General features: G+C 41.0%; 2 protein-coding genes across 3 annotated transcripts in view; both read right to left on the reverse strand.

The window, feature by feature from the left end:
* The window catches only part of CUL1 (cullin 1), a 304698-nt gene that overhangs the window by 80839 nt on the left and 196218 nt on the right, over window positions 1–27641 (reverse strand). The gene's annotated exons all lie outside the window — the stretch shown is intronic.
* The window catches only part of RAMP3 (receptor activity modifying protein 3), a 69494-nt gene that overhangs the window by 15555 nt on the left and 26298 nt on the right, over window positions 1–27641 (reverse strand). For both annotated transcript variants that reach the window (XM_057431549.1, XM_057431548.1), the window contains exons 2-3: window positions 13968–13997; window positions 11191–11323 (exon numbers count right to left, since the gene is read on the reverse strand). In XM_057431549.1, the coding sequence (XP_057287532.1) occupies window positions 11191–11323; window positions 13968–13986 (152 nt within the window). In that variant the 5' untranslated portion in view covers window positions 13987–13997. The remainder of the gene's footprint in view (window positions 1–11190; window positions 11324–13967; window positions 13998–27641) is intronic.

The following is a 27641-nucleotide window of genomic DNA, read 5'->3' on the forward strand; positions in this document are numbered from 1 at the left end:
GAGGCAAAAATTACCCAGTCCCTATCCATGACCAAGCTCTGAGACAGGCAAAGAGATTTCACCCATCACCAGAATATACACGTATCCTTCAAGAGATAACAGTTGACTACAAGTAGCACAAACCATTGCATACCTATCCCAAACAGTCAAACAAATCAGGCTTGTGTTTCTCTAAGTTAAATGTAAACTTTAGGACTCCTTACTTATGGCTCAGGTTTCAAACTTTCTGTCTAGTTGACAGAATGAAAGCCCTTCATCTTCTTGAGTTTCTCATGAGAGGAGACGACATGTTTCTGGAGTGAGCATTCAAACACATTACATGTGTTCTTGTTGCTGTACTCATCAGTAGTCAAGATTTTACATCTAAAATGTCAATCCTTGTGCTAGCACATGGAAGGGAAGCAGGAAGCACTCCCAAATTCAGACCCAAAGGTCCGAATATCTTTTCATTTCTAGTAAATACTTCTCAGTGCTGCAAACCAAAGGTGCACAATCTCTGCTGCCTCATCTGCTTTTTCTCTAGTACATTCAGCTTTCTCCATCCAATTCAGATTATTTCACAATAGGTCAAGGCAAAGGCAAAATCAGACTAAGATCTGGTATTTTTTCTCTCCCATCTGCTTTACCTCTCCCTTCAATCTCATTAGAAGTACCATTAGCATTTCCTAGCGCATATCCTCCTTCAAAGGCCAGAAATGACAGAGATGAGAGCCCTGAGAAGCTAATAACACCATCTGAAGGTGTATTCCCACTATTTCTTGTCAGGTCAGATTTCATAGCAAACTTCTGCATGCTTAGAAATTAGTCTGCCTTTATAGTCAGTGGAGACACTGGAATAACTATAGGGTATGATGTATATGATATCTCTTAAGACACCTAGCTTCTGCTGACTAGGAAGGGGGTCCAGGACAACTAGTACATTGGATGGATGAGTCCCACAGCTGTTCTGTGTAACAAAGAAAGCAGCATCACAAAAAAGCATCACAAAAGGCAAGAATTACACTCAAATATGCCACTGTCAGTGATGGGGAAACATGCAACCAATATGCTATCCTTGTATCTACCTGAGTTCATCTCCTTTCCAGAAACATTACCATCAGAGTCACCATTTGTTCACACAATCTTAGCTCCAGTCAGCCCAAGTGCAAATGCTCTTGGTGCATGCAGGTATTCAAGAGATATCAGTCATCTGTTGAAGCAATTTTGGTTTCTCCCAAACACATCAGTCTCTCTGTTCATTCACTTTGTAAAGTTTGCTATGACTAGTGATGTATTTGTCAGCACTTTTCTCCAAGTGTTCCAACTCCATGCTAACGCCGTTATCCCATTGGTGCTTCCAAAATTAAAGGCTCAGCCAGCTTCAGTTCAATCCTGCAACACACTGGGAGGAGCCAGAGTCAGTGGGGAAGAGCCAGTCCCTAGCCCGGTGCCACTGTGAGCTAGTCAATAGCATCTCACTCCCTGTATCATCTCAGCAGCTCCAGGCTGTTCTTTCCATCTAGAGGAACCAAGCTGACACGCAAGCAGAGAAAATGTGGCTGTGATCCAGATCAGTGCTACACAGCTGGGCCTCCCAACAGCTATTCCAAACAGGCACCTGCGAACACAGTCATTTTTCTGACCAGCAGACAAAAACTCACAGGGAAAGCAATAACAGAAGAGCCCTCCTCATTCGTTCCAGCTTACATCTCCAAACAACTGCTTCGGTTCCATTTTTAAGAGGATAAGAAAGGATATTAAAGTGTCATCTGCTGAGTGAAAGCTGTTATTAGATTCCACTTAGTCCAAAGTAGCACAAGCCTTTCATAACACCACAGCATCATTTCTTAAAGTGAAAACAGGGAAAAGAAATATCTGACGATACCCAGCTGTGAAACAGGAAGCATGGGTCAACCAAGTTTACACTTTTGAGAAACAGCATGTCCACAGAGTGAAAAATACATCAAATAAAAACCCCAATCCATATGCTTCTAAGTTGAACTTTCTATCTTTCCCATACCCCTCCTTACTTAATTTGTATGAGCATGCCAAGAATGTAGACTTTTTTTCTTTATGGAAAATGGGTTTATATACACTAATAAAATCACTGTACTTACAAAATCCATTTGCTTTCGGAGGAGAGTGGTAGTTGTTTCCTATTCCAAGCAAAACACAAATAATAAGGGTCAAGAAGCAGGTGACCAATTGCAGACCTAGATATGTATTAGGTATATATACTTCCCAGTAATATGGTGCAAAAATCCATTATAGATTACAGTGAATTGCTTCTGAAGCTGCCTTTCTGCAGATCAAAATCAGACTGAGAGCTTCAGTGACTCCCAGTCAGACAGGCTCCATAATGGAAGCAGACACAGAAACCAGTTCAGATGCCAGAATGCTCATTTTAACTTTTCTATGTCTCTGGTGCAACCTGATACTCACATTAATATGAAATGGTACGTTTTAGCAGTCAGTGGAATGTATGAAGGACATTTGTGTACCCAAGAGAAATGCAGAACATCAGTTTCTTGAAAGCTCAAGAGTGGTGCTCTTAGTTGTTCATCTCTGCACTATGCCTTGGCAACCTTTGTTCTTTCCAGCCCTTATATACTCAGATCTTACCACAGAGAAGATCTTTAATTTTACAGAGCTCTCTTTTACCTATATCATAAGTACTATAGTCATCTCATGCATTGCATCAAGTTTGTCCATGAAGCTAGCAACATACAGGTTGCCCAAACAAGTGGTGAATGCTCCATCCCTGGCAGTGTTCAAGGTCAGGCTAGACAGAGCCTTAGGCGACATGGTCTAGCATGGGGCATCCCTGCCCATGGCAGGGGTTGGAACTGGATGATCTTAAGGTCCTGTCCAATCTAAACCATTCTGTGATTCTATGATATATGTCAGCCTTTTGCAAACTATATGCCAGGCTGAAGAAGGTGACAAATCCCTATAAGAGCGCAGAACACTGCTTTTTTTTGTCTTGGAACTACTTTCCAACACTGAATTATAAACTGTTGTGCAAAGATAAATAGAAATGCCAGAGCCTTGTCAATTAACCATGTAAAATACTTATTTTAAAGTACTGTTATATAATAAACTTCTGTAATTGAAACAAGACCCTGAATATAGAACAAATGGGTAGTATTAATTCGTACCTCATTGTGCAGTCAACAGTTAATCACAGGACTAATACTTCATGTAGCTTGAAGCAAGCAAATCTATTTTCTTTGACTCTGCTGGGTTAATCTGTGTTGGTTTATATGTTTGCGGTTGGTTGATGCAGTCAGAAAACAAAAATGTACAAACTGTCTTGCAAACCAGAACAGAAGAACCACAAAAGTTGGGATTATGCATTCATTTTCATAACACATTTATTGTCTTTCATTTTCACCGCCTCTAAAAATAGACTGTCCATGATATTTGCATTGCATAATTGATACCAGTCTATCACTTACGCCATATTGTTTTACCACTGAGTAACTTTAGACAGAAAACTTATGTACTGCTTATTTTGAAATATGACCTTTTGTAATAAGCTCCACGAAGATAGTTTTCTATTACTGATCTTTCCACAGTAAAACTCAGAGGGCATAAAAGGTGTTGAAAGGGCCAGGGCCTATCAGCTGACAGCCATGAGATTCAACAGCAGAGTGCTTTCTAACATCCCCTCTAAATTGCCTACAGTATCTTTTGCAAGTGGTTATCCATTCGGATCATTATATTCATGTATTTTGAACTATTTATTACTTGACTTACTTTACCAAGTGCTGACATACCGATCCCACCTTGTAAGTACAAGCTACCAGCCATTAGTCTGATGCATCTGCAGCAGTACACATCAGTTTGATGCACAGCACCCTCACTGAAATATTGCCTGTGATGCCTTTTGGTGACCTTAACTTCACCAGTGTTGGAAACTCTCCAGAACTTTAAGCAGAAATTATCGATATATACATTGGTGACCTTTTGGCAAATGCCAGATTTCACTCTCTTCTTAAAAACAATGACTCATGACAAATGTAACAGACGTCAAAACTTGTTGGCAAAAACCACCTGAAAAATTGAAATCTGATATTAAAAATGGAAGAGTTTTCAGCTGTTGGTAATGAAAAGGTCACACAGTGACAGAACTTGCACACAGATTTGCAACATTCTCTGTAAACTGAAGAACAGGAAAGTTTGGGCTCTTAGAAACTTTAAAGAGATGGAGAATGGGCTATAAAACCACACTATTTTGGCATGATAGAATCATCTCTTTCTCAGTGGCAGACACAAGGTATCCAGTGGTTTAACAATAAAGAAACAATTATTCTTGATTGGAGAACAAACTCCACTCATTTTCTCTTCTCCCCATGCCACAGTATTGGTATCCCAAGGCTGAGGTTTTTGTAGGCTGTGATCACATGTGTTGTGGAATAAACAGTAAATAACATTGGGTTTAGTTCAACAAACCTGAGCTCCTGGAATTGTGTGTATTTAACTCAGCAGCCTCCCAGAAGATTGGCCAATTTCTCCTTATTCTGTGCATTCACCCATTTACTGGTTTCAAGGAAGCTCTTCAAAGCAAGGTTTCCCTTGCAAATAGCCCGATTTTTCAGTGTCTAAACCAAAACTCATCAAATGTAAATTTGACAAGGCTTTCCTAGCTGACAATAGCTTTCCTAGCCATTACTATGATGCGTGGCAGAAACAGTGATGGCTTTACACAGAATTCATAAATTCCAGTGTCCTTAATACATCATTAAAATTTGGAAGTCAGAATAATTCATTTAAAATTCAGTGTCCATTAGTGTTTTTAATCCCCCTTCTGCATAATGTAAGTGGCTACAGCAGACAGAGATTTGGGAGCGGATTGCTGTAATGCTGCACTGAAGTGAGTGAAAATGCTAGAAATGAGTGTCCAAAGCCACAAGCCTATTCAGTCCCGCATCTGGAATTATCAAATATAGATTTCATTTTCATAGCCATGATTTGTATAAAGTATCTTTCCCTCTCCTATGTAGCAAAGAATTAAAAATGTAACTGCATAAATAACCATATTTCAGCCTCCACATCTACCAGGAAGAAAGCAATTATGTGGCAATGGAGTGTTCTTGCCTCATGTGGAATCCTGGTCTCTGAATTCAAGCTTTACGCACATCCATCAGGACATACTCTTAGCTACATGGTATACTCCAAAGCTAATATATTTTGTATGAAAGTAATGGAGATTCATCTGAAATGTAGTTCCTCTTTTAAGATGTTCTAAAATCCTCAATCAGGGACAAGCTGTGCCTTTGCATTAACTTCACAGCAATTTTGTGGCTAGAATGGCTGATCCCAAACAGGTGAGTGTATACATTTTCAGCGCATCCCTGCATCTGACAACCTTGTGAGACTTTATAGTGGGGGGTGTTATTTCCATTGTTTTAAATAATGGATAGCAAACGGTATTATTTATATTGAAAAATTGCTGCTGTCAGCTACCAGCACGATGGCAACACAACTGTTGAAATATGATGTTCTTTTTCTTGCACACACCTAACTGATTTATAAGCTTTGCTTTGCTTTGGAAAAGGAAGGTATGAGTCACTGAAGGAAAAAGAATAGATTCTTGGGGGTAATGATTACCAACCTGGTTTTGCCACTGCCGCCATGACCTCTAGGAGGTTTTAGAATGATTTTTTAATACAAAATGACTGTAAGCTTTGATATATGAAGAGGTGGAAGAAATACACAGGTAGAAAGGATGAAATACCAGCATTATCTGCCTTTCACTGAGAGCTTAAAAAGAAATCAGTAACTGTATCTGCATGAGAAGCCCAAAGGAAACCCGTTCTATTATACCACAGCAGTCCTTGTTTTACTATGCCACACCAAACACCTAATAGTAAATAAATTACATTGACATGAGGCCAGATAAAGTGCAGGTTTCTCCAGTCTTCCTTCACAAAGACACTAAGCTGACATGGAATATTTTCTTCTACAGAATCTGGCCTGACAAAACTGGGAGGGTTTACAGCAGGCTAAATAAGGAATTTTGGTTCTCTTCCCCAGTAAATTTTTAGAGGGGGGAAAGGGAATTCTTCAGACACACACAGAACATTAGGGGAAAACATTGCAGAAGATAACCCAGACACCAGGAAATACAGTGAGCTTTTGTTCTGCAAGCACATTTGTGATTTGCAGCGTTTTCACCCAAGATAAAGCATAACCAACGTAACTTGTCTATCAGGATATAAATCCTAACACCAATACAGACACACACCCCTCTACATGGTGTGTGTCTGTATCCCCTCTACGTGGCACAAGTGAGGAAGAGTGAGCCTCCCTTTCATCAGTACTGTTCTGGATCTAAAATCACGTGTGCTGGCCACTCAAAGGGCCAGCTCCAGGCAGCCCCAGTTTGCTCTTCACGTGAGAAAATCACATGCAAATATCCAGAACTGAGGCTTTTCTCTTAAATGCTGAACAGAACGAGCCGAAGGTGCCCACTTTCTAACTGTGAGGCACGTTTCTGTGGGAAGAAATCAGCCCACACAAATCAGTGCCTCACCTTAGCTGCAAAACAAAGCCAGTGGTTTGTCTGAGATTTCCACAGTACATTCCCCTTGTACAGCTGTTTTGACATTAGCAGCTGGATGCAATCACCACCCAGCAGCTGGATCAGACTTCCTGCAGCAGTCAATGGGGAAGATATAAAAAACCTTATACAACCAACCAAGAAAATGACTCAGTTTGGAGGGCTCTTACATACACCCTCAGCCAGCAGATGTTGTTAGCTCTGAGCTTTAAGAACTGGGGACATACAATTTCACTTTGGATTGCACATGTTTCTTCCCATTTGTTTTCCCATTGATCTTAATGTCATCTGGCATTCTTTTCTTTAATGTTTTACTGTGTTTCTTTGAAAACTAGACACTTAGTAGTAGTATAGTTTAGTTTAGTTGGGCCAAGTTGTAACAGGCAAAACTCCCTTTGACTTTAAAATTGAGCAACAGCTTTAGGATTATTTTTCCAGCAGATTAGATCAAGTTTGGCTCTAGTCAGACGTATCTTTTTTCCTTAATTCCTTTTTCAAATCTTCAACATCTGTACAGAACATGGTCGACTCCTTTGTCATCTTCAATGGGACTAAAGCCTATTGCTTCTGTTTATAGAATTCATTTTTGATATACAGTGTTCTGGGAAGTCTACACTGAGGCTGTACTGAAAATACAATGGTTGCTCAGCATGAAGATAGACCTTGGGCTATGCTCACAGCAGAGCAGGGAGTTCCACCAGGTACACGCACATACTTCCAATGAATCAGCTTCAGACACAGTTTTGCCCTCTCCTATGCTTTTAAGGACTCAAAACTTATAAAAGTACAACTGTAACATCTTCCAAGTGCCACAGGTCAGAGTCACACAGCCACTGCCTCACAGTGAATTAGGGGCTCTCTGAGCTACGAAAACAGGCTTGATGTGGTAGAAAAAAGTCTGGACTGTAGGAAGAGGTCTGTTACAGTCAATACTTCTGAAACAGAAAAGCATGTGTTACATGCACTGCTTTGCTAGAACTCTCATCCTAAACAAATATTGCTATTTCACCCTCAGCCTCTTGATTCACAAGGTAGCAGGTATGTTCCTTTACACACTTGTGAGGTGACTGCGGCGAGAGTGGTATTGGCCTGAAATAGTGCAATGTCTTTCTTACACCAAAACAGACAACACTTGACTAGGTCAAAGATAACAACAGGATCCTGCATTTTAGTCCATTACCAAATAAATGTTAGTGAGGCTGCTCTGTCCCTTCAGGAAACGTTTAGAGAACTGGAAACTCTAGAAATTACATATCAGCACTATCTTTTGGGTATTAAGTTATCAATTGTTATTTCATTTACTGATTCAGCTAAAGAAAAGCACTCGATAGTTTGCTTTGGATCCATGAGAAGTTAGTTTGGGGATGCACTCCTCAGACAACTCCTGGCTGGCATGACTATGCGGAGATTTCAGTTAAAGAAAGGACTGCTGGAGTGACAAGATGTTTAAGGATACAACTGAGTAAGTGCGCAGCAAAAGACATGCAAAATATGTAGCCATCCATTTCCCTTTGACTAAAGGAAGGTCTTTGAAGGAAAATCACTTTCTGGGCTCATTTGCCATCACTGTCCCTAATGACATCAGAAAGACTGATGGGCTCTACTCAGAGACAGATGCTCTTTTCACTGTATCTTTCCCTGTCCTGTATCATGCAGCATTCTGCCCTCATTTTGATTTCCTGATATGCTAGCCTGAGTGTTGGCAATAGGGTCATGTTCTTCAGTGGCATCTGCTGCTCAGTGACCCAGATACACAATGTGCATCTTTTGCCCAAAACAGGTTCCTTCTGACAGCTCAGTAAATAAAGCCCCAACTCTTAACATTTCAAAGAAAAGAGGTGCTTTAGTTTGAACCCATTACCCCTTGTCCTATCTCTACAGTCCCTGATGAAGGGGACTTACATGTGATCATTATACATTTCCAGCAAGGTCAATATCAGCTATGAGCCTAAAACTCTGTTACTGGTTTCTAGTGCCACACGAGGACCTTGTCTGTTTAAACTCAGTCAAACGGCTTCTTTTTAAAGAACATGAGTTTGTTAAGAATAAAGTTAATAAATAATGGAGCTGTCAGAAGATCTTACAGTATAATTAAGTTACAACAAATTGAAGTCACTGAGATGTCTCTCACAACTATTTGGCTGAACAGTGAAGCAATGCGGATACGGCTATTTACAATCCCATAACCAAGGACAGCTATTTACCCCAAAGTGCTAAAACTCCTCCATAGAATTCAGAAAAGAAGCAGATTTCCATAAAACATTACATTTATAAGATACGAAACCAAATTTTGTAAGAGCTTTGTAAGTGAAAAGCACCATGCAGAAATTACTGCATGAAGAAACAGCTTCCTTCATAGTAAACTCAGTTTTAAGCCACTATCTGATCCAGGCTAATTTTTATTGCTGGAGGCTAGATGTAACATCAGGGTAAACTAATACTACCAGGTTTAAATATCTGAATTTTAAGTGACCATGGCAAAAAATACTGGTTTTCTCCTGATTTGTCAGAATACTTCAAATAAAGAAGAACAGGAAGAAATTACTCTGCATTCTTCTTATATAAAGCATGACACCAATTCACATTGCCTGTTCTCAAAAGAGTAAAATTCTTAAAGTTAGATGTAAATGTGCTGTTTCTTCAGTGCAGTGAACCCTTAAGACAAGTTTGCAATCACACTGATAACGCTTGATTAATACTTGAAATAAATTCCAAAGCGGACTCATCCCTTTACTCTCTCCTAAGCTTGATCTTGAAAGATAAGTGATAGAAAGAAGTTTTTTTTTAAATGTATAATGTAAAAATGTAAAGGATTTTTCTTTTGGAAGAGACTGGAATTCTTCTGGTACTGCATATAGGGAAAAATGAACAAAGCCTCAGACTGACCCATTTCTTCAGACAAAACAATCTTCACAGATAGGCAGGAGTTTTCTTGTACAGGGAATGAAAATGACACCAAAGGGGAAGTGCAATCAGAAAAGATAAAAGCAAGGCAGATTCTTAACTCTCATTGAAGATCAGGAGAACTCAGAGACTTCAGTCACCTCCAAACTTTGGACAAATCATGTACCAAAATGTTTGAACTCTTGAAGAAATATTAGTGTAAGGCTTGTGAAAAGCTGCCTCTTTCTTCATCTGCATTAGCAAAGGCAGATTCTAACATTTTCACTCCTGTAATGTATTTTCACTCCCCCATTCCTTTCTCTGCTGTAAATAGGCCCATTAGTTGAGGACACATCAATATGAACACAAACTCTGTTTTGTTATTATAATACAACTGTAATGAAAATTAAATGGAGCAAAATTACAGTTCTTCCTGCAAAACAAGTAAACCAACTGGTATCTAGAGGAGTTTCAAAATTAAAATCATTACCACATACTGTACAAATATTTGTTAATAACTTTAGCAGCAGCTGCATTGCAAGGATTTTCTTTACCTTTGCATAAGCACATCTCTCTGTCAGATTTGAAGGCAGTTTCTGGAAGCTGGATAAAGACCTTACCTCCTTTTGCTCTTCCCCACGGTGGGAGACAGCTGCACGAGTGCATCTTTCACTCCAGTGCCATGAGTTTTAAGAATATACCTTGTAGAAGGCTGCAAGGCTGTAATGTCATCTAAGGTGTGCAAATAAAAGTGCTAAGAAGTAACAGTATCTAAGTGGTTAATACGCTGTCAGATTAATGAAATGGGTAGGACATGTCAATACAGATGTCAGTGGTAGAGAAACATGGGGAACTGCTGCAACGTAGCACAGCAGTCCAGCATTTCATTATCTATTGTGTCTACTGGTCATCCACTAGTTAAAATCTTGCATAAGGTGGCTGCAAAAGTTTGCATCACCTGAGGTGATACTACATAGGATACAAGACCAACGGTCATATGAGACAAGAAGATATTTGGGGCTATTTGATGCTGTGACAGACCTGGTGACAGCTAGCTTATGGCCACCCTGCCTCAGGAGCATCCCCTGAACCATTACAGTGCAGTTTCAAACCCAGGAAGATGCTCTGCTTCAGGCTGGCTTATAGCACACTTATTCACTTGAGTCTCATTTGTTGAAGTGCTGAATGCCTGCAGTTCCCTCTGATTCCAGGGGGTGTAGAGGATACTCCGTGCTTCCGAAAACCGAGTATTATGCATGAGCACACATGCTCTGAAGAATCAAAGGCTCCACAAAGCCAAAACTACCACCAATTCCACAAGCCCACTACGTTCCCTGCAGAGCAGAGTTTTAAGTGTGCAGCTTTATAGAAAAAACATATTACTTAAGTCACACTTGTCTAAAGTGTACAGAGATACAGATTAAATACAAACACAGTTGTCTGAGGTAAAAGCAATAGCAGCTAGTATTCATTAGCCCACTGGGTGATTCTCATTTAAGTGGTCGATTTTGTGCACTCTTTGAGTTAAGAGTTGGACCTTTCTGTGTGCATGTGGCCATACTTCAGGGACTTAAGAGCTACAGCTTAGCCCTCTGCAACAGGCAAACAAATACAGGAGGATTTCAATTTATCTGGAACACAAACACTTTATATGCATTATGGATGTAGACATTACAGTGCTCTTGGTCTCTGAGGTGATCCTTTCTTTAAAGGACAAATAGCACTACCAGGTAAGAACTATTAAAACCAAAACTAGCTCTTACATGATAAATTCTGTCAGGTTGCACCATTTTTTAGAGTCCACTTTCTTCATCATCTCTTCAAAGGATTTTCCACAGGCAGGCAACTTTTCTAACATGAGAGATTCATTGCAGAGATTAGTCTGTTGACGAGCACCTAGGTAAAATCAGAAAGCACCTTAAATCTCAATCATTGAAATAGAAGCAGCACAAAAATATCACTCACAAGTTACATTGTTGTAAACCTATCAGTTAACTTTCCAAACAATTTTAGAAAATAGATAAAATGCACCTTTACATAAATAAATTAAAAACATAACTTAGTACGAAATACTATAGGTTGCCATATATAGCATCATCTTTTAGACCTAACATAGAGGAACCTACCTATTCAGTTTTCTAACCTTAGTATCTATTAATACTACTTATATTATATTGACTTACAAACTAACATAGAAATGCCTATTTGTGTTTTTAGTTAAAAGCTAACCACAGTTACTGACCAAATACTTCAGGGTAGAAAGCACTTCTCAAGCTCACACAGGTGCATCCCATTCAACTAACTGGTTGTAAATGTACTTCAACATCGAGAACACTTGTGTGTCTTATCAGCTAAAGGGCTTGAATTCCCACAGCCACAGTTTAGCTTTTCCTTTAGTGTATCCACTAAAAGAATTATCTGCCATTATCAGATGTTACTGTTGCAGCATACAGCTACTGGCAAAGAAAGAATTAACCTTGACTTGAGCAAACCTGTATATTTTGCAACCTGAAGTGGCAATTCTACAATATTTAGAGCCAAAGTCAGAGGTTTTTCTCATCCAGCCCCTAACTGCAATGGAATATAAAGACCGTATTTTGGTATTTCTTAGAAACTTAAAATTCTGCAAAACAATCTATTCAGACTAACTAAAGCTTTTGATTTTGATACGGCTGAAACATTTTGTTTTGATTAATTAAATATGTCTTGCTTTACCTTTATAAATGCCACTAGAGTATTCGTCTATACACAAAAAGCATACATTTTGCAGAACATTAAAATTACCTGAAAGCATATGCATGTCAACTTATTTAATACAAATGCCTAAATTAAATTAGTCAGAAAAACCTCAGTGTGATTACTTCTCTTTAGAGCAGCACAAATCAGAGAAAAGGATTTACCTGAACAAAACTGCAACCCTAGCAGATCCTCATGTGTCAAACAACCCTCCTGAGAACTCTGGAGGAACAGCTTTTATACGAATAAAGCCAAGAACAGACTACTTCATCCTTTTTATTCATTGAAAAAAGAAGTCTAAGTAGAATCATGTCTTGTACCTTTTTCTGCTTGAACTACGTTTTTCACTGAGACCCTCTTTATACCAGGGAGAGGAGCTATTTCTTTTCCTTCTATTAGTTACTTTGAAAGCAGTATCCCATCATTACTGAAAAGAGCCAATGGTTCCAATTATGTGTGCTGACAGGCAAACACACTGACAGGTGAAGCAGGTCGAAGGCGTGCAAGTCTTCACTTGAAAAGTCAGGCGCAGCCCCCACTCTCAACAGTGTTCCTTACTGTTCAGTCCAAAAAACCTAAGCCAAGATGACTGGTTTCAGGCTTCACATCATGACCCAGCCATCAGTCAGAAACTTGAATATCTCATTCAAAATGGGCCATGTGATTGCAAGACAGGCTGGAGTGCACAGTAAGTGTTTCACCCAGCGAGAGGGCTTTGGAGCCTGGGCAGGAGTACCTTGCAACTCAAACTATCGCAGCCAACATCTTAGCTGAGGAAGTCACTGACTCAGTGATGCCATGTGCCAAACGAGACACAGCCGTCACATCTGACCAAAGAAATACTCCACTTTCACATACTTTCCAAAAGCAGCAGATCCATAACTGAGACCCTAAGCCTGCTATTTCATACAGACCACAAACCTCTCCGGGTATACGGCCGACTCACTGGGACCCAACCCTACCTACCTCCTTTGTCATGTCTGACTGACAGAGCTCATAAAGCTGATGCTAAGTGTTCATCCATGTCAGGAAAAAAAATCAGAACTACAGTTAATCAGCAGTGATAGAAATGGTGAAAGTTATGAAACAGGGGCAGCATAACTCTGTCCTTGGAAAGTTAACATGGTAGCGTGGGCCCTGCCTATTTAAGTGTTCCTGCCAGTGCATCTGGCGGCTGCAGCAGCTACGTTTTACATTCCACTGCTAGATCTATAAATGAATATTAACACTGGGCAGAATTCAAAACCAGATATGAAAGTTGCATAGCTGGCAACTTAATTCCTGCATTGATGCTTTCACAAAAGTTAAGCAAAGCTGCCTTCCCTGGCAGACTATTCTAACCAACCAGCTATCATTTGATTTATAAGTCTATAAATCCAACAGAATACAAGTGTCTCCTCCATTACATCATGTGCACTGCCAATTTACTCCATCTCCTTCCCCAGCAGCATGTCTAAATGGATTTTCCATGGCCTTGGTATTTTTGGTTAGCTTTCTTTAGGACTTCAATATTTTGCAGGGTTATAGAAAAAACTCTGATGGAGTCATTTGACAGAAACAATCTGATGATGCAAGAGTTTCTGTCTAAATCCCTGGCCAAAGGGATTTAAAATTAAGAATAATTCTACTGTTTTACCATCACTCTTGAGACTGACCTTTACAAAACACTACAGAACTTTCTGCTCATACAGCTGATGGAGATGACCAGTTGACTAACTGAAATGAGACAGGATGGGAGTGCTTCTCAGACAGCTGCCAGGAATAAAACAGAAAGAGAAGTTTGAAGTTTAAAAGCAAAGCTCACCTGTGAATCCAAGCATCATCAGACCATTAACTAGAGGGAGGGGGAAAAAAGAGAGATGAGTTAGATACTTCCATGCTGTTATGTCAAAGACAGTACAGATACAAGCAAACCTGAGCATAATTTAGGCTTCAAGAGAATACTCAAAAGTATGCCTTTGATCATTAGTTTCAGTTTTATCAAAGAGTGAGTCTGAATGGAAAAAAATAACATTTAGAGAACATGATGCTTTTAAATTCCTTTTTACCTATCCTTTAAATGTCTGAGTCATGCAGACATATGGGTCTATCCACACCATTCTTTCCTATAGATTCCAATGTTAAGAATTAGGGACAGGGAAAATTTTACTTTAAGCTTCTTGAGCATGAAAAAGTTGGAGAAATAACACATTTGCTCAAAATGTAGGTGAACTGCACATTCTGAAGTGTAAAGCAAAAAAACACAAACCCTTTTGCTTTAAAATCAAGCAAGCACAGAATCATAAATAAGTGTGTGCTATATTCGTTAAGAAATGTAATGCTGGTTTTCATGGTCTCCACCTTTTGCACGGTGAAATCGTACATTTTGAAAACCATTACAGTCAAAACACATGAGCTTCTCACAGAGATGTTACTTTAACAGGTATGTCAGAAGAGCATCCAAATGGAAACACAGGCTATGCCAACAGAAGGAATCTTCTGATTAGCAATCTGCAGTACATTCAGATGGATTAATGAACAGAAGCCCACTGTGTTTGCACAGCTCCAGCCACACTTAGGATTTTGCAGATAGAGCTTAAAGGGATGTGGCTTCAATTGTTTTTGATGTCAAACTGAAAAGAAGAAAAATTGCTGACAAATCTTTACAGTATTAAGTATATAGTATGCATCAGAAATGAAATGAATAATTTCACACACATGGGTGCCCCCTGCTTCTTGTTTATACTCTACATGTCACTCCAGTAGAATGAATCAAGCTATATACATAGCAGAATATTAGTTCAAATTATATTGATCTAGCCTGTACAGTCACTGCGATATGCCAAGCTCTCAACTGAGTTAACTGCAAATTGTGTACATACGTCTGAGGAGAATTTAGACCCTTCCAAGGAACGTATTTTTCTTCCAGACAAGCATTAATCTCTGTCTTGGTTACTAATGAGACAGAATGTACCGAAACTGTAAAAAGCAGGAATCCAAGTATCTGAAAATTGAGTTGCATCCAACACACAGAGCTGAAACGCCATTACACACTCTGGTGGCTGTATCTCTTTCACAAATAAAGCACTGCTCTTTCCAGACTGTAATGCCAGGTGTAATACCAGTAAATATACCTGAGTGTTTATCCTCACTTGAAAAATGTGACTGATCAACTGCAGAATACTGAAGACCAAATTAAAAGCACCCAATTTCTGAGGAAGCCAAACCCACTGATTCTGAGGAAAGGGGTCTAGATGCACATAGGTGCCTTAGATGTTCCCCTGGAGGACCACAGCCTGCACCTCAAATTATCTATCAATTCCAGTCACCAGTCTCTAGATCCTTCATACTTATTGCTGCAGTAATCCTCATGAGACCATGGAGAGGCAAATAAACCAGGAATTACAAGAAGAGAGAATCAGTAACAGAAAACAAGTCCATGTTTTACAGAGAAGAGGCTGAGTGACTACCCTAGTGTCAGGCAGGGAAGCTGTGATAAACCAAGTACTGAATAAAGGCTCTCAGGTTTGTGCTCACAGATCCCTCTGCTCACATGAAAGCATGCTTTTTGCATTTTCTGATCTGCTCATGACAAAGTAACACAGGATGGTTTGCACCTATCCTCAACCAAGAAAGTCCAGATACCTTCAGAGAAGGGTGAAACAAAAATGCAGACCACCATGTGTTATCATGCCCACCTCTCTTTGTTTCTTTACTCCCAGGTATTCAACTCATAACAAAGATTTAATCAGGAGACTACAGCTTGTTGGCCATGATAGTTTACACAGAAAGTATGACTCTTCCATCAGATACTTTAAGAAGGAGCAAGTTCAGCTTATTTCTTGAGAGCTTGATGCCATCGCATCTCATTAGAAGATACACAGAGGAAGTAAAGTGGGTCACAGCATTGGAAGATGCTCCCATGACCCCAAAATAAACAGTTGCCATGCAATCCTACCTGAACCAACATCTAAGGGAGAAAAAAGGAGGTTGAGTTTAACTGTACCAGTTGACTACAGGTTAAATCCTATTAATAATGAACCATAACAATGGCCTTTAACTTTTATTTTCTCCATACACTGTAGCAGCATGTATTCCACTAGCATTAGTGGAATTAGATGTGAAGGGGCCAAGAGGTAAAGGAAAGTATCATTGATTCTTTCAATCTTTCTTAGATGGGGAAAAATCAGTTTGAAGAGCCTATGGAAAGAAAAGCAAAATAGGATAAAGTGATAGAAAATAAGAGAGCCAAGAAAAAAACAAGTTTTTACTAATAACCTTCTTGTACATGAAAAAAAGAAAATCTGGTTCTAGACCTTCACTGCAGCCTCTTATTATTCATTCTCTACCCTCCTTTTGTAAGCAGGCATTCTTCTGGCATGAATAAGAGAATTAATTCAGAATGGGATTCACAGCACCATGTAAATTCACTATTGGGATACATGAGAGGGTAACTGTCCTACAATTTTTCAGGTACATAAACTTCTGTTTTCCTCTAAGATGAATAAATATTTCTAAATGGTTCGTTTTCTGCTATACTGTTATTATTCCCTGGCATTCTCTCTTGAGGCTTAAAATTAGCACTGGAAGTCTTTGGACTTGAAGCAGCCTCTGAATTGCTGTGTGCTCTTCTTACTGCACATTTCTCCAAACACTTTGTGAGGATAATTCTGAAAACCTTGTTTATGAGGGAGATGTCAGAACATTTGCCTTTGCTTGATCATTTCTTGAGGCTGCTGCACTGCCTGACAGGATAGGAAGATTTCTGAGCAGCAACAAGACTTTCTCAGAATGCATATATTCAATAATTCTTGTTTTACCTGACCACTGTATGCAGTTCTTCACCAGCAATTACAACAAAAGAACATACAACGGCCTCAAGTTAAACCTACTGTCAAGACCCTACTTCTATACCTCTTTCTAAAGACAATCCTGCCAATTGCAATCATCTAATCTTTAACTATGTGTCAGGACATCAGATCTCTATTGGAAGTTATGCATTAAGCAAACACCTGCCTTTCTGCAGAGCATGACGTTTTATTGATAGCTTTACTGATGCCAATATTGAAGCTTTATTGATAGTGTGCAAAAACTGCTCTAACATACAGTTCATGAAAGTAGGTGAAACCCCAGTTTGAAGTGGCAACTGCCATTCTGCAGTTCTGCGTCTCTGATTTGATGGAAACACAAGAGAAAGATTAATACTCTATTAGTATAATTTTGTCATATTGATCACATCTCTTTATCCACATTTCTTTCATAAACCTGATTTTAAATACTGAACAAATCAATCTTACAGAAGTGTACCAATGTTTCATCACGTATTTAACTGTAACATGAATTTACCTGTTGTGTGGGTGGCATTAAAGATCATGTTAAATTCACTAATCTTTTATGTAAATCCCAAGTTATACCATTACAGGTTCTCTGGCAGGAATGCACAGAGACTTTGGGGTATCTAATTCGTAAGAGACTCCCATGGAAATAACTCCACCTATGCTCTGACACAACATCAAGTGCATCCTACTGCATCAGAAAAACAGTGATTACAAGTATCTAGGGGGTCTTTATTACCTATCTTCCTGACATTTACATGCTCAAGAGCCTCATTTCACTAGGATTTTTATGAATACAGAAGGAAAAGATGAGCTAACACGAGCATCACATGGCTGCTTTCCAAAAAGTTCTCTAAAAGCACTTCAAGGGGGGCAAGTAAAATGTATGTGGCCAAGTCGCAGCAGAATCTGAAGAGGCTAAGGAACCCTGAAGCTTCATGAGAAAGCCCACAAAAGTCTGAGCATTCCTGCTTTGAATAAGACTAAGGCAAAACAGTTTGTTCAAAGGTATTTCATCAAACCCACCTTTTCCCCTGCATAATCTCTATGCCTTTCTTCAGAAAAATACCATCAGCAAGCATTGCTTAAAGGCACATCAAGGTACATCTCTCTCTTCCAATTTTGCATCATGTTAGGGCACTCAGCTTTGTATCACCAACTCAATCACAGTGCTGAAGGAGGGGCAGAGGTGGACCAAGGAAGTATATGAACTGGGCATGCAGAAACTGGTCCCTACAGTAGGAGAAACAGGCAAAAGAACTTAGACCGTTTCCGTCCTTTCAGCTTAAAGCCAAGGTTTGCTACACCAGCTGCTGGGAGAAAAGGTACTCATCTTTAGCTAGTATGAAAGAGCACTGGTTGAGTTTTGACCATGTCAGCCTGCTGAGGAGCAGACTGACGTAGGCTGATTTACCAGACATGGTAACTGAGGTACTGAAAAAGATCTGACTTAACACCCACAGTGCCACTGCCTGCAACTGGGAGAAGTCTTAACACAGATAGCTTCCTATAGGGCTGCTGAAGCTTGGAGCCATGTATTTCTCAGCAGCCACACAAAATACCTTGTGCCACAGGGAGCTGGCTGGTCCTCCCCCTGCTGCAGCCTTCATCCTTCCTGCCCTTACAGGCCTAGTTTATACCCCCACAAACTGCAGCTCTGGGTTATTTTTTAAATTATAAACTGCTTCTCTGAGTCCAGTTCTCATTCCAGCCTAATCACACCAGGATGCTAAGCCCCCAACAGAGATAACAAAGTGATAATTTAGCATGAAATTGGTATACAGATGGGCAAAGCATAAACTTCTGTTATGAAAATGTCTTAAATACATTCAAGGGAAAAAGAATTGATGATGACTGGTGATGAGCTGGGGTGACTCCAGCACCATCCCCCAAGATGGGCAGAGCCACGGGTGGGAAAGTGGCTCTATTTGCAGCTCCAGCGTGGCCAGGGATGAACCAGGGAGTGCAGCAGCAGCAGCAGATAGGCCCAGAAGCCAGGTTGGATGGAGTCTTGGATGACATGGTTTAGTGTGAGGTGTCCCTGCCCATGGCAGGAGGGTTGGAACTGGATGATCTTAAGGTGCTTTCCAGCCCAAACTATTCTATGATTCTATGACTCTATGAGGTGACCCAATACATAAGTTCAGAGCACATACAGGAAAACAGCCAGTAAGCCAGGAGCACTTAGGGTGTAGCTCAGGGCACAGTGGGGGACGCAGGCAGCGGGCAGAGGGGAACTCACTGGGGCTGTTGAGGGTGCTGTTAATGCACTGGGAGTCCTGACAGGAAGGCAGCAAGCGGTCACAATGTGCAGCCTTCCACCTAGGCTTACAAACATGATGCAAAAACTGGTCCAGATGGATAACTCTATCAGCTATACAGTGAAATGTATGCCTGTGTGTATGAGGAAAATGAAACACAGCTTCTCAGGTGGCCACCCTCAGAGAGAAAACTCATGAGTGATTCCAAGTCTAGAGGTTGTTGTAAAAGTACGGAAAGGAAAAAAAATGCTGTTGGTACAAAACTGAAGTCCCACCTGCCAATCTTTAAATAACCCTTGCTACTGTATATATGGCTCAGAAGGTCATCTTTTGTTCTCAGCTACTAACTGTCCCTTTGACACTTTATAAGAGGAGCGGGACGGGGAGGGAGAGGAACAGGAACAGGACACAAGAACATCATCACATAGTGTAAAAGCAGCCAAGGAAATGAGGCAACTGAAGTTCACGGAGCCAGGCAATGACAGGAACCCAACACAAAGGAAGGATGCCAGGAATAAACAGAAGCTTGCAATAAATATAGTACTTGAAAGAAGTGTTACACTGGCATTCAGAACTGGCCCAAAAAAAACCATGCTTCAACATATGGAGAGACAGGAGCAAGTAAACCTGTTGGCAGGGTGCATGGATCTGTCGCTATGCCCGAGAAGTTATCTAGAGAGCTAGGATAACAGGTAACATAGAAGTCAGCTTTGCACCATCCCCTACTTTGATGCTAAATCCTTTTTAATACTTTTTTTTCCCTGTGTCAACTTTACGGAAGACATATATTAGCCATGGAAATGTAATATTCAAAACTAAAAGTGCAGTTCAGTGCTATACTTTATCACAGTTTGAGGCATTACGTTATTGCTTTTGAATTGGCAAGGTAATTTCAGACAGTTAACAATTTTGGAAGTCAGACTCTTCTTCCTGCAGAGCAAGAAAAGCAGGAAGGCAATTTAAGCTTTTTCATTTCATCACTGCAAATCAACAGGGAACATTACTGAGGACATTGGCTGTTCAGGCTCATGTTGGCTCAGATTTGCCCAGCTTTCCAGTGACTGCAAAGAAATGTCACAATTATTGTGAACTCATACTTCAACTGGGAATTTTTCAGAGCAGGAATACAAATTATTGCCTTTTACATTCCTTGGTGGAGTTCTTAAATCACTGCTGGCAGCGTATAAATAATGCTGCTCAATTTCTGAACAGCCTATGGCTGCTTCCAGAGGTGTTGGATGAGTTTTCTACTACTTTGTTTGAAAGCAGTATGATTTATTTCAATATATATCTAACCAGTGCTTTTCATTAAATATTTATTTTCTTATTAATATTTATTTACTAAATAACTATTTAAATAAACCATGCCACTTCAACAACAGAATTAGGGAGGGGATTATTTAGCAACTGACTGAACAATAAGATCTGTATTGTAATGGAAGTCCTGTGACTCAACCTGAAATGTCACATAATGTTTTCTCCCCTTCTTTTCTGTCCCATTATGCTTTTGATGAAGCACTGTGTAACTGAAATATAAATCCTTAATTTTTTTACTGCCACTGACTTTCAGAAGGTGGATGAACTAAATATTTCAACATCAGAATCAAGTGCTTGAAGTAGACCAGCTCCACACTCTTTCAGAAGGGTGCTATGGACAAATGCGATCCTTGACACAAATCCTGAGATCCATCCTTACAGTAAAATTGAAGACTAAGAGGCGTACATTTGTTTCTAGAGTAGAAAGAAATTTGTGGCATTAGAAACTGTTTAAAAATGACATCCAACAACAATACAGGGACTACGATTTGACTTAAGGGGGCTGGAAGACAGTCCCAGAGGACTAACACTCCTCCGGAGGTGCTACAGCCTACAGCTAGCAGAGACAAACAGAACAGCTTGCCTAAACAAATCCTAATTGACTGAATTCACTTCTGTGACTGTTCTCTGGGACATTAGGAAAACACTGTTATTTAGGATGCATCTACAGGCCTTCCAAAGGCTTTGTGCTCCTTGTTTTCATCTAATTTCTGCCTGTGAGACCTGGTCTTCTGGGTCTTGGAATACACTAGTTGTCACACAGATGTGTAACCTCTAAACCAACCAAATTGTCTCTCTTAATAATTTATGCTTACAGATAAATATGCTTCTAGCAAGAGGAAACGAAAATCTTTTTTCACCCCCTAAACATCTGCGCTTCTTCACGTTCATTACAGCCTTGTGTGGTACCACTGGTGTGGTCCCAGTTTTACACCAGGTATGGAAATGATGACAGAACTAGTAAGAGATTTGTCTCAGTCACAAGCAGGAATCACCATCACACCAAGAACAGAGTGACCCAGCAGTGGTGTGGTGCCAGGACCTCTAACTCCTCTCAGGAAATGTTACCAAAGTAACTGAAGAACATGACAACCTCTCTGCCCCGAAGATAATAACTGTGAAATGTGTCTGCTGTGCAATTTATGGGAAAGGTACATCATCAAATGAGGCAGCACAGTTCAGATCTATCCCCTGCAACAGGACAGACAGTTTGCAATTCATTGTGAAGAGAGACCCCCCCCTCAGTCCACATCAGAACTGTGACAGCCCCCAAAGCTGGCCATCTGCATCCAGGACCTCGGTCTGTCATTGTACCACCTAATCACCTGGAAACACATATTAGACCTAAGGGATGCTCATTATTGTAACCCAACTGCCTGTCATTGGTCAAAAACACAGGAAAACACAAAAGAAAATGTGATGTGACATGAGAATTCCCTATAATAAGGAAACATAAGGTCAGCACAATACTGACTTCACTCTATACCTATCCACCTGTGAATGAGTGTAAAACACCAGTCCCTCAAGGCAAATAGTCTGCTCCTGCGGATGGCCTGAAAGAGAAGTCAAGCAACATTTCTTTTTTAATAACCTTGGGAAAGGGAAATGACCCGTGAAGGTTTCACAGACAGGGGTCACAACACACTCCCTCCTGAGGAAGTGTTTAAAACCATGGGATACTTGAAGACATTAAAAGTTTCTTCTTCCCCTGACAGGCAGAACATTTAAATCAAGATCTTGTCAGCGCAGAAGACCTGGGAAAATGTGGGATTTTTTCTCTTTTCTGACCAGACAACAAAAATCCCCACCCTGCACATCCACTTTCTCTGAATGCTGCATGTACTCCTCTCGCAGACTCCTAATGCTGTTACATACTGTGCTGAGGCATTACATCAACACAATTTCAGCAGTCCTGCCTCCAATGAATGCTGCACCTGCCATGAAATAGTAAGCTGGCCTGACCATTCAAATGTGGGCTGTTTTGCTTCAGTAGCCCAGCTCACCTGCCAGTGCTCCAGAGCTCTAGATACTCAACTACACAACCACAGAATATTTTCAGTGACATATTGCCATGAAGAACTCAAAAGAGCAAGAAAACAAACAAAATCTCAGAGATTTGTGTGCCTATGTATACTGCTATATACACACCTGCTTATTGTAGGTCTGTGTGGCTCTTCACAACAGCATCCTTACTCCAAGGAATAAACACTGAAAACATATCCCTGGCAGTCTGGCATTGCAGCGTGATCCCTGCACACCAGAATCTTTCCTGGATAGATATCCCCACAGGAAACTGCACAGCAGCAGGCACTGGTATAGGAAACTACTTAGGCCAAACCTGGAGTAAATCATTACTCTTAGTGGATATGAGGAGCAGAACTGAACTGCAGAAGAACACAAATTCCCAGGTATCCCCCTCAGCAAGGCAGGGCACATCTGGCTGCTCATGCAGAACCCAGTGCTCCTCAGTTTGCACTTTCTCCCTTTACGCTGATTTTATGTTTCCTAACACAGTGGCTTTGTTTTCCAAATAGCAGGTACCACCAAAGGAGTAAGAAGAAACAATAGTGACAAGTTTAAACTCCTTTTTATTTTTTTCCACCATCTGCTATCTTAGAATCATAGAATCAGCCAGGTTGGAAAAGACCTTTAAGCTCATCCAGTCCAACCATTCCCCAGCACTGCCAATGCCACCACTAACCCATGGCACTGAGGGCCTCTTCTACACGGTGTGTGAACACTTGCAGGGACTGTTACTCCACCACTGCACTGGGCAACCTGTTCCAATGCCTATTCCAATGTTTCACTGGGGAAGGAATTGTTCCTAATCTCCAGTCTAAACCTCCCCTGGCACAGCTTGAGGCCATTCCCTCTCATCCTGTCACTGGTTACTTGGGAGAAGAGACCAGCCACCTCCTTGCTTATTTATTAACATTGTAAAAGTTGTGCAAGTTGATTACAATTACTCCTGAGGAATAGAAAACAAGGCATTTATTAGTAAGAGTTCCATTAAAAACTTACAGTAACAAAGGTATGCATAAAGTATTAAGCCAGTAAAACCTTTAAATTAAAGTTTAATTTAATTTTATTTAATTAATAACCTCTGTCCTGGTTTTCATTCATGTCAGTGTTTTATTAAGAAAAGTTAAAAAAGGGTAGTGTATCTGACCTTACTTTGTCAAGCAGCCCAAGACCAAAACACATTTCAGCAACAGTAGATCAGCAGTGCTTCCATTTTCATGGGAAAACCAAGACTCTGCTAGGAATATGCCAGTTAAGAAGTATGGAAACCCAAATGAAAGTAAACACTGCAGAGAAAATGCTGTACCATGGTTATTCCTGAGCTAAGAAAACTGCTACGGCATGAGGACAAAATCATTCATCACTGTTTGTGAAGCCAGTGAACACAAACAACCCTGAAGAGCAGGCTCCTCATTTTTGAGCTCTGGGGTAGCTGATCCATAGCCCAGAGTCCCCTGCTGCACAGCCACCCTACTGTGGTTACTATCCAAACCTTCTTCACAGAGGCTTTTTCTCAAGCTTTCACCCTGTAAATAATAAAAAAGCCTTCAATAACTTGAGACTGAAGCTAAAGCTGCTTTTGGGGGTTACACAAATAAACATCTGCATAAAGCCAGCCACAGAAAGATTTATGTCCCACTATTCACAAGCAGCATCAGAGCTACCTATTTTGTGGGACTGACTGCTCAGCTAACACTTCTCTTTTGTAACTTGGTGTGGTGCTGACCCTGGCTGGACACCAGGCGCCCACCAAGCCACTCCATCACCCCTGCTCCTCAGCTGCACAGAGGAGAGGAGATATAATGAAAGGCTCACGAGTTAAGGACAGGGAGAGATCACTCACCAGTTACCATCATGGGCAAAACAGATCCAACTTGGGGAAATTAATTTAAGTTACTGCCTATCAAAATCAGAGCAGGGTAATAAGAAATAAAACCAAATCTTAAACACCTTCCCTCCACCTCATCCTTTTTAAGCTCAGCTTCACTCCTGATTTATCTACCTCCTCTCCTCAAGTGGTGCAAGGGGACAGAGAATGGGGTTGTTTCATCACATGTTGCACCTACCGCTCCTTCTTCCTCACAGTCTTTCCCCTGCTCCAACATGGGGTCTATCCCATAGGAGATATTCCTCCATGAACTCCTTCAACTTGAGTCCTTCCCACAGAAGCACGTTTGCAGCCACTATGCCAAAAACAAACGTGAAGAGAAAAGCTATTCCACAGCCCCTGTGGCTACCAGGCAGCACAGCCCTGATGCCAAGGCTGAGATACCCTTTAAGCAAAGGGCCCCTCTCCACTCCAAAGCTGCAGTATGTCCAGGTCACTCAGGGACAGCAATGTCCCTTCAGATCAAACTAACTGTAAGCACCCATGTGGCCTTTGCACCACTGCATCAGGAGGATGTCTTCCTCACAGCCCTGAAGATATTCTCCAGTGCACACAAGGTCAGCGAGAGAGAAGACTACAAACCAAAACTAAGGTCAAAGAGATCAAGTCTTGGAAGAAACCTGGAATTTGTGCCCTATTGATGAGCACTTGAACGATTCTACAAGACGCTATTTCTGTCCCAGTATTTCTCCATCTCTTCACAATACCCTGTGGCTGTGAACTCGCTTTTCATTTCTGCTGAAGGCAGGAGGGCCATACAGACTAAGAGCTGCACACCCTGTCAAATCTCAAGCTATATATTTTGAGACAACAAAAATGCATGGATGTTTTCTAAAGATTAAAGTCTCTAGCATTAATCTGCACACAAAGGGATGCAAAAGAAATCTGCCACTTCCCAAAAGTCTGAATTCCCATAAAAAGTGACAGCCATTACTGGCAAAGTGAATGACACTATTTATTCTCACACTGCCCACAGAAATTTTCCCCAGATCACACTCTCCAAAATAATGGCAAATCAGTCACATTTATTTGAGTGTAAAAGCAATAAGAGAGATGCTTTACAGTAGGGTGTGGTGCTTCCACATAGCACTTTGCTTACTCAGCTTAATCTGGTTAGATGTGAAAAAGATGTGCTTCCACCAGCCCTGTGCTGTGCAAGAGCCTATCCCATTGTCCTCTTCAGAGGTCAGATTCTCCCTGGCTAGGAGCACAGGTGGAGCAAGTGGCATTCCATTTGCAGAAGGCCATCAGCCTGGCTTCAGACAGACAAAATGCTGTATTCCAGGGGATAAATTGAGGCCACCAGCTGCTATGCAGACATGCCCTTTGTTCAAGCCAATATTCTAGGGCATGTCAAGCTGCTCTGGAGATGAAGGCTGGGACCCTCTCTAGCTTTCAGACCATTTCTAACAGTGCCATCTCATTTCCTTTTAAAGCCTTTAGAGAGGAGCAAAGCTGTCTCCTCTTTTCGGGCTTGTTTCAGGGAAGCCAACAGAGATCAACCCTAGAAACTAATGGAAAAGAAGGCTTTCTCCTATTCTGCTTTCCTACTCTTTTCTTTCCTCATACCTATACACATCCCTCCCAAATGACCCAAGAGTCCTTCAGGCAGCATTTAGGACCTTCTACATATATAGTCACATTATAATAATAGTCACATTATAATAATGTCATTTTTTGTCATTTATATTTCCCAGTGTATCTCAGTGCAAGCCTGGCTATGAAGAGACTCTTATTTTAGAACAAAAATCACAGCTGCTTTCATAGAACATAAAATAATACACTTGTACACGTCTATTCTGAAGTAAGATGGCTCATGGAACAGCTTTCACTAATACAGAGAGGTGCAAATGAAAACGGGCTTCATTAAATTTGTGAAAATTAATCTCTTTGTGAGCCTTAAATGAGAACACAGTTTGCTTTCTTCATACCTCTCTCTCAAGCACTAATTTCAATAGAAAAGGCATGGATGGTAGCAAATGGTGTTTTGTAAAGGACTCTCTTGCTGCATTTCTTCCCCTGGTAAGAAAAAGTGGAATTTTCTTTGTTTGCCTCCAATCCAAGCCAAAAAATCACCTCTGTTACCAATGGAGAGGTGGGAGCAACTGAAACAACAAACTGTCCAAAACCACTTTTTAAAGACAACTTCATTAGCAAAACCTTGCACGGTTTCCCTTGAGCCACCCCAGCCATGCTCAAGACCATGGCCTTAAAACCTTGTGGTCTGTACGTATCTGCACCTATAGCAATGCCTGTCTATCCCAGGATAGACTTCTAGCTTCACTTCACAGCCTTTGATGGTTTACTTCATAGATTTGGCTAAAATGAACCTAAAAGCTAAGCTCATACCTCAAAGGTGTTTAAAACCCTGACTCCTATGTAGGTGGGGCTCCCAGTACAAAAGGGATGTGCAGCTGTTGGAGTGAGTCCAGAGGAGGCCACAGAGATCCTGCGAGGGCTGGAGCAGCTCCGCTCTGGAGCCAGGCTGAGAGAGCTGGGCTGGTTCAGCCTGGAGAAGAGAAGGCTCCTTAAGGGGAGACCTTAGAGCAGCTCAGTGCCTAAAGGAGCTACAAGAAACCTGGAGAGGGGCTTTGGACAAGGGCCTGTAGAGACAGGACAAAGGGAATGGCTTTAACCTGACAGAGGGGAGATGGAGATGAGCTCTTAGGCAGAAGTTCTTCCCTATGAGGGTGCTGAGGTGCTGGCACAGGGTGCCCAGAGAAGCTGTGCCTGCCCCATCCCTGGCAGTGCTCAAGGCCAGGTTGGATGGGGCTTGGAGCAACCTGCTCTAGTGGAAGATGTCCCTACCCGTGGCAGGGGGTTGGAACTGGATGAGCTTCAAGGTCCCTTCCAACCCAAACCATTCCGGGATTCTGTGATAAGAGCAAGAATTTACTAGCTAAATGGTTTCTAGAAATGGATCTCATTGATGTAAATCAGGTTTAGAAAGCTTATTTTCCTCCTTCCCACTTTCAATCTGGGCTTACCTTCACAGTGGAATTCCCCCCAGTTGCTGGGAGAGAGGCAGCTGTAGATGGCATTTTATGCTCTATGCTACCACCTGCAGCCCACTTCCAGTCACCACAGGCAACTGAGCGCGGACAGGACGAATCTGTCCCCTGTTGGATGGTGACCTCAGTAAAAGACCAACACCTCTCCGAAAAGGAATCAAGAGA

This window comes from Pezoporus wallicus, unplaced genomic scaffold, assembly GCF_028554395.1.
Source record: "Pezoporus wallicus isolate ANWC-B61680 ecotype Strahan unplaced genomic scaffold, APGP_CSIRO_Pwel_v1 scaffold_11491, whole genome shotgun sequence".
Taxonomy (NCBI): domain Eukaryota; kingdom Metazoa; phylum Chordata; class Aves; order Psittaciformes; family Psittacidae; genus Pezoporus; species Pezoporus wallicus.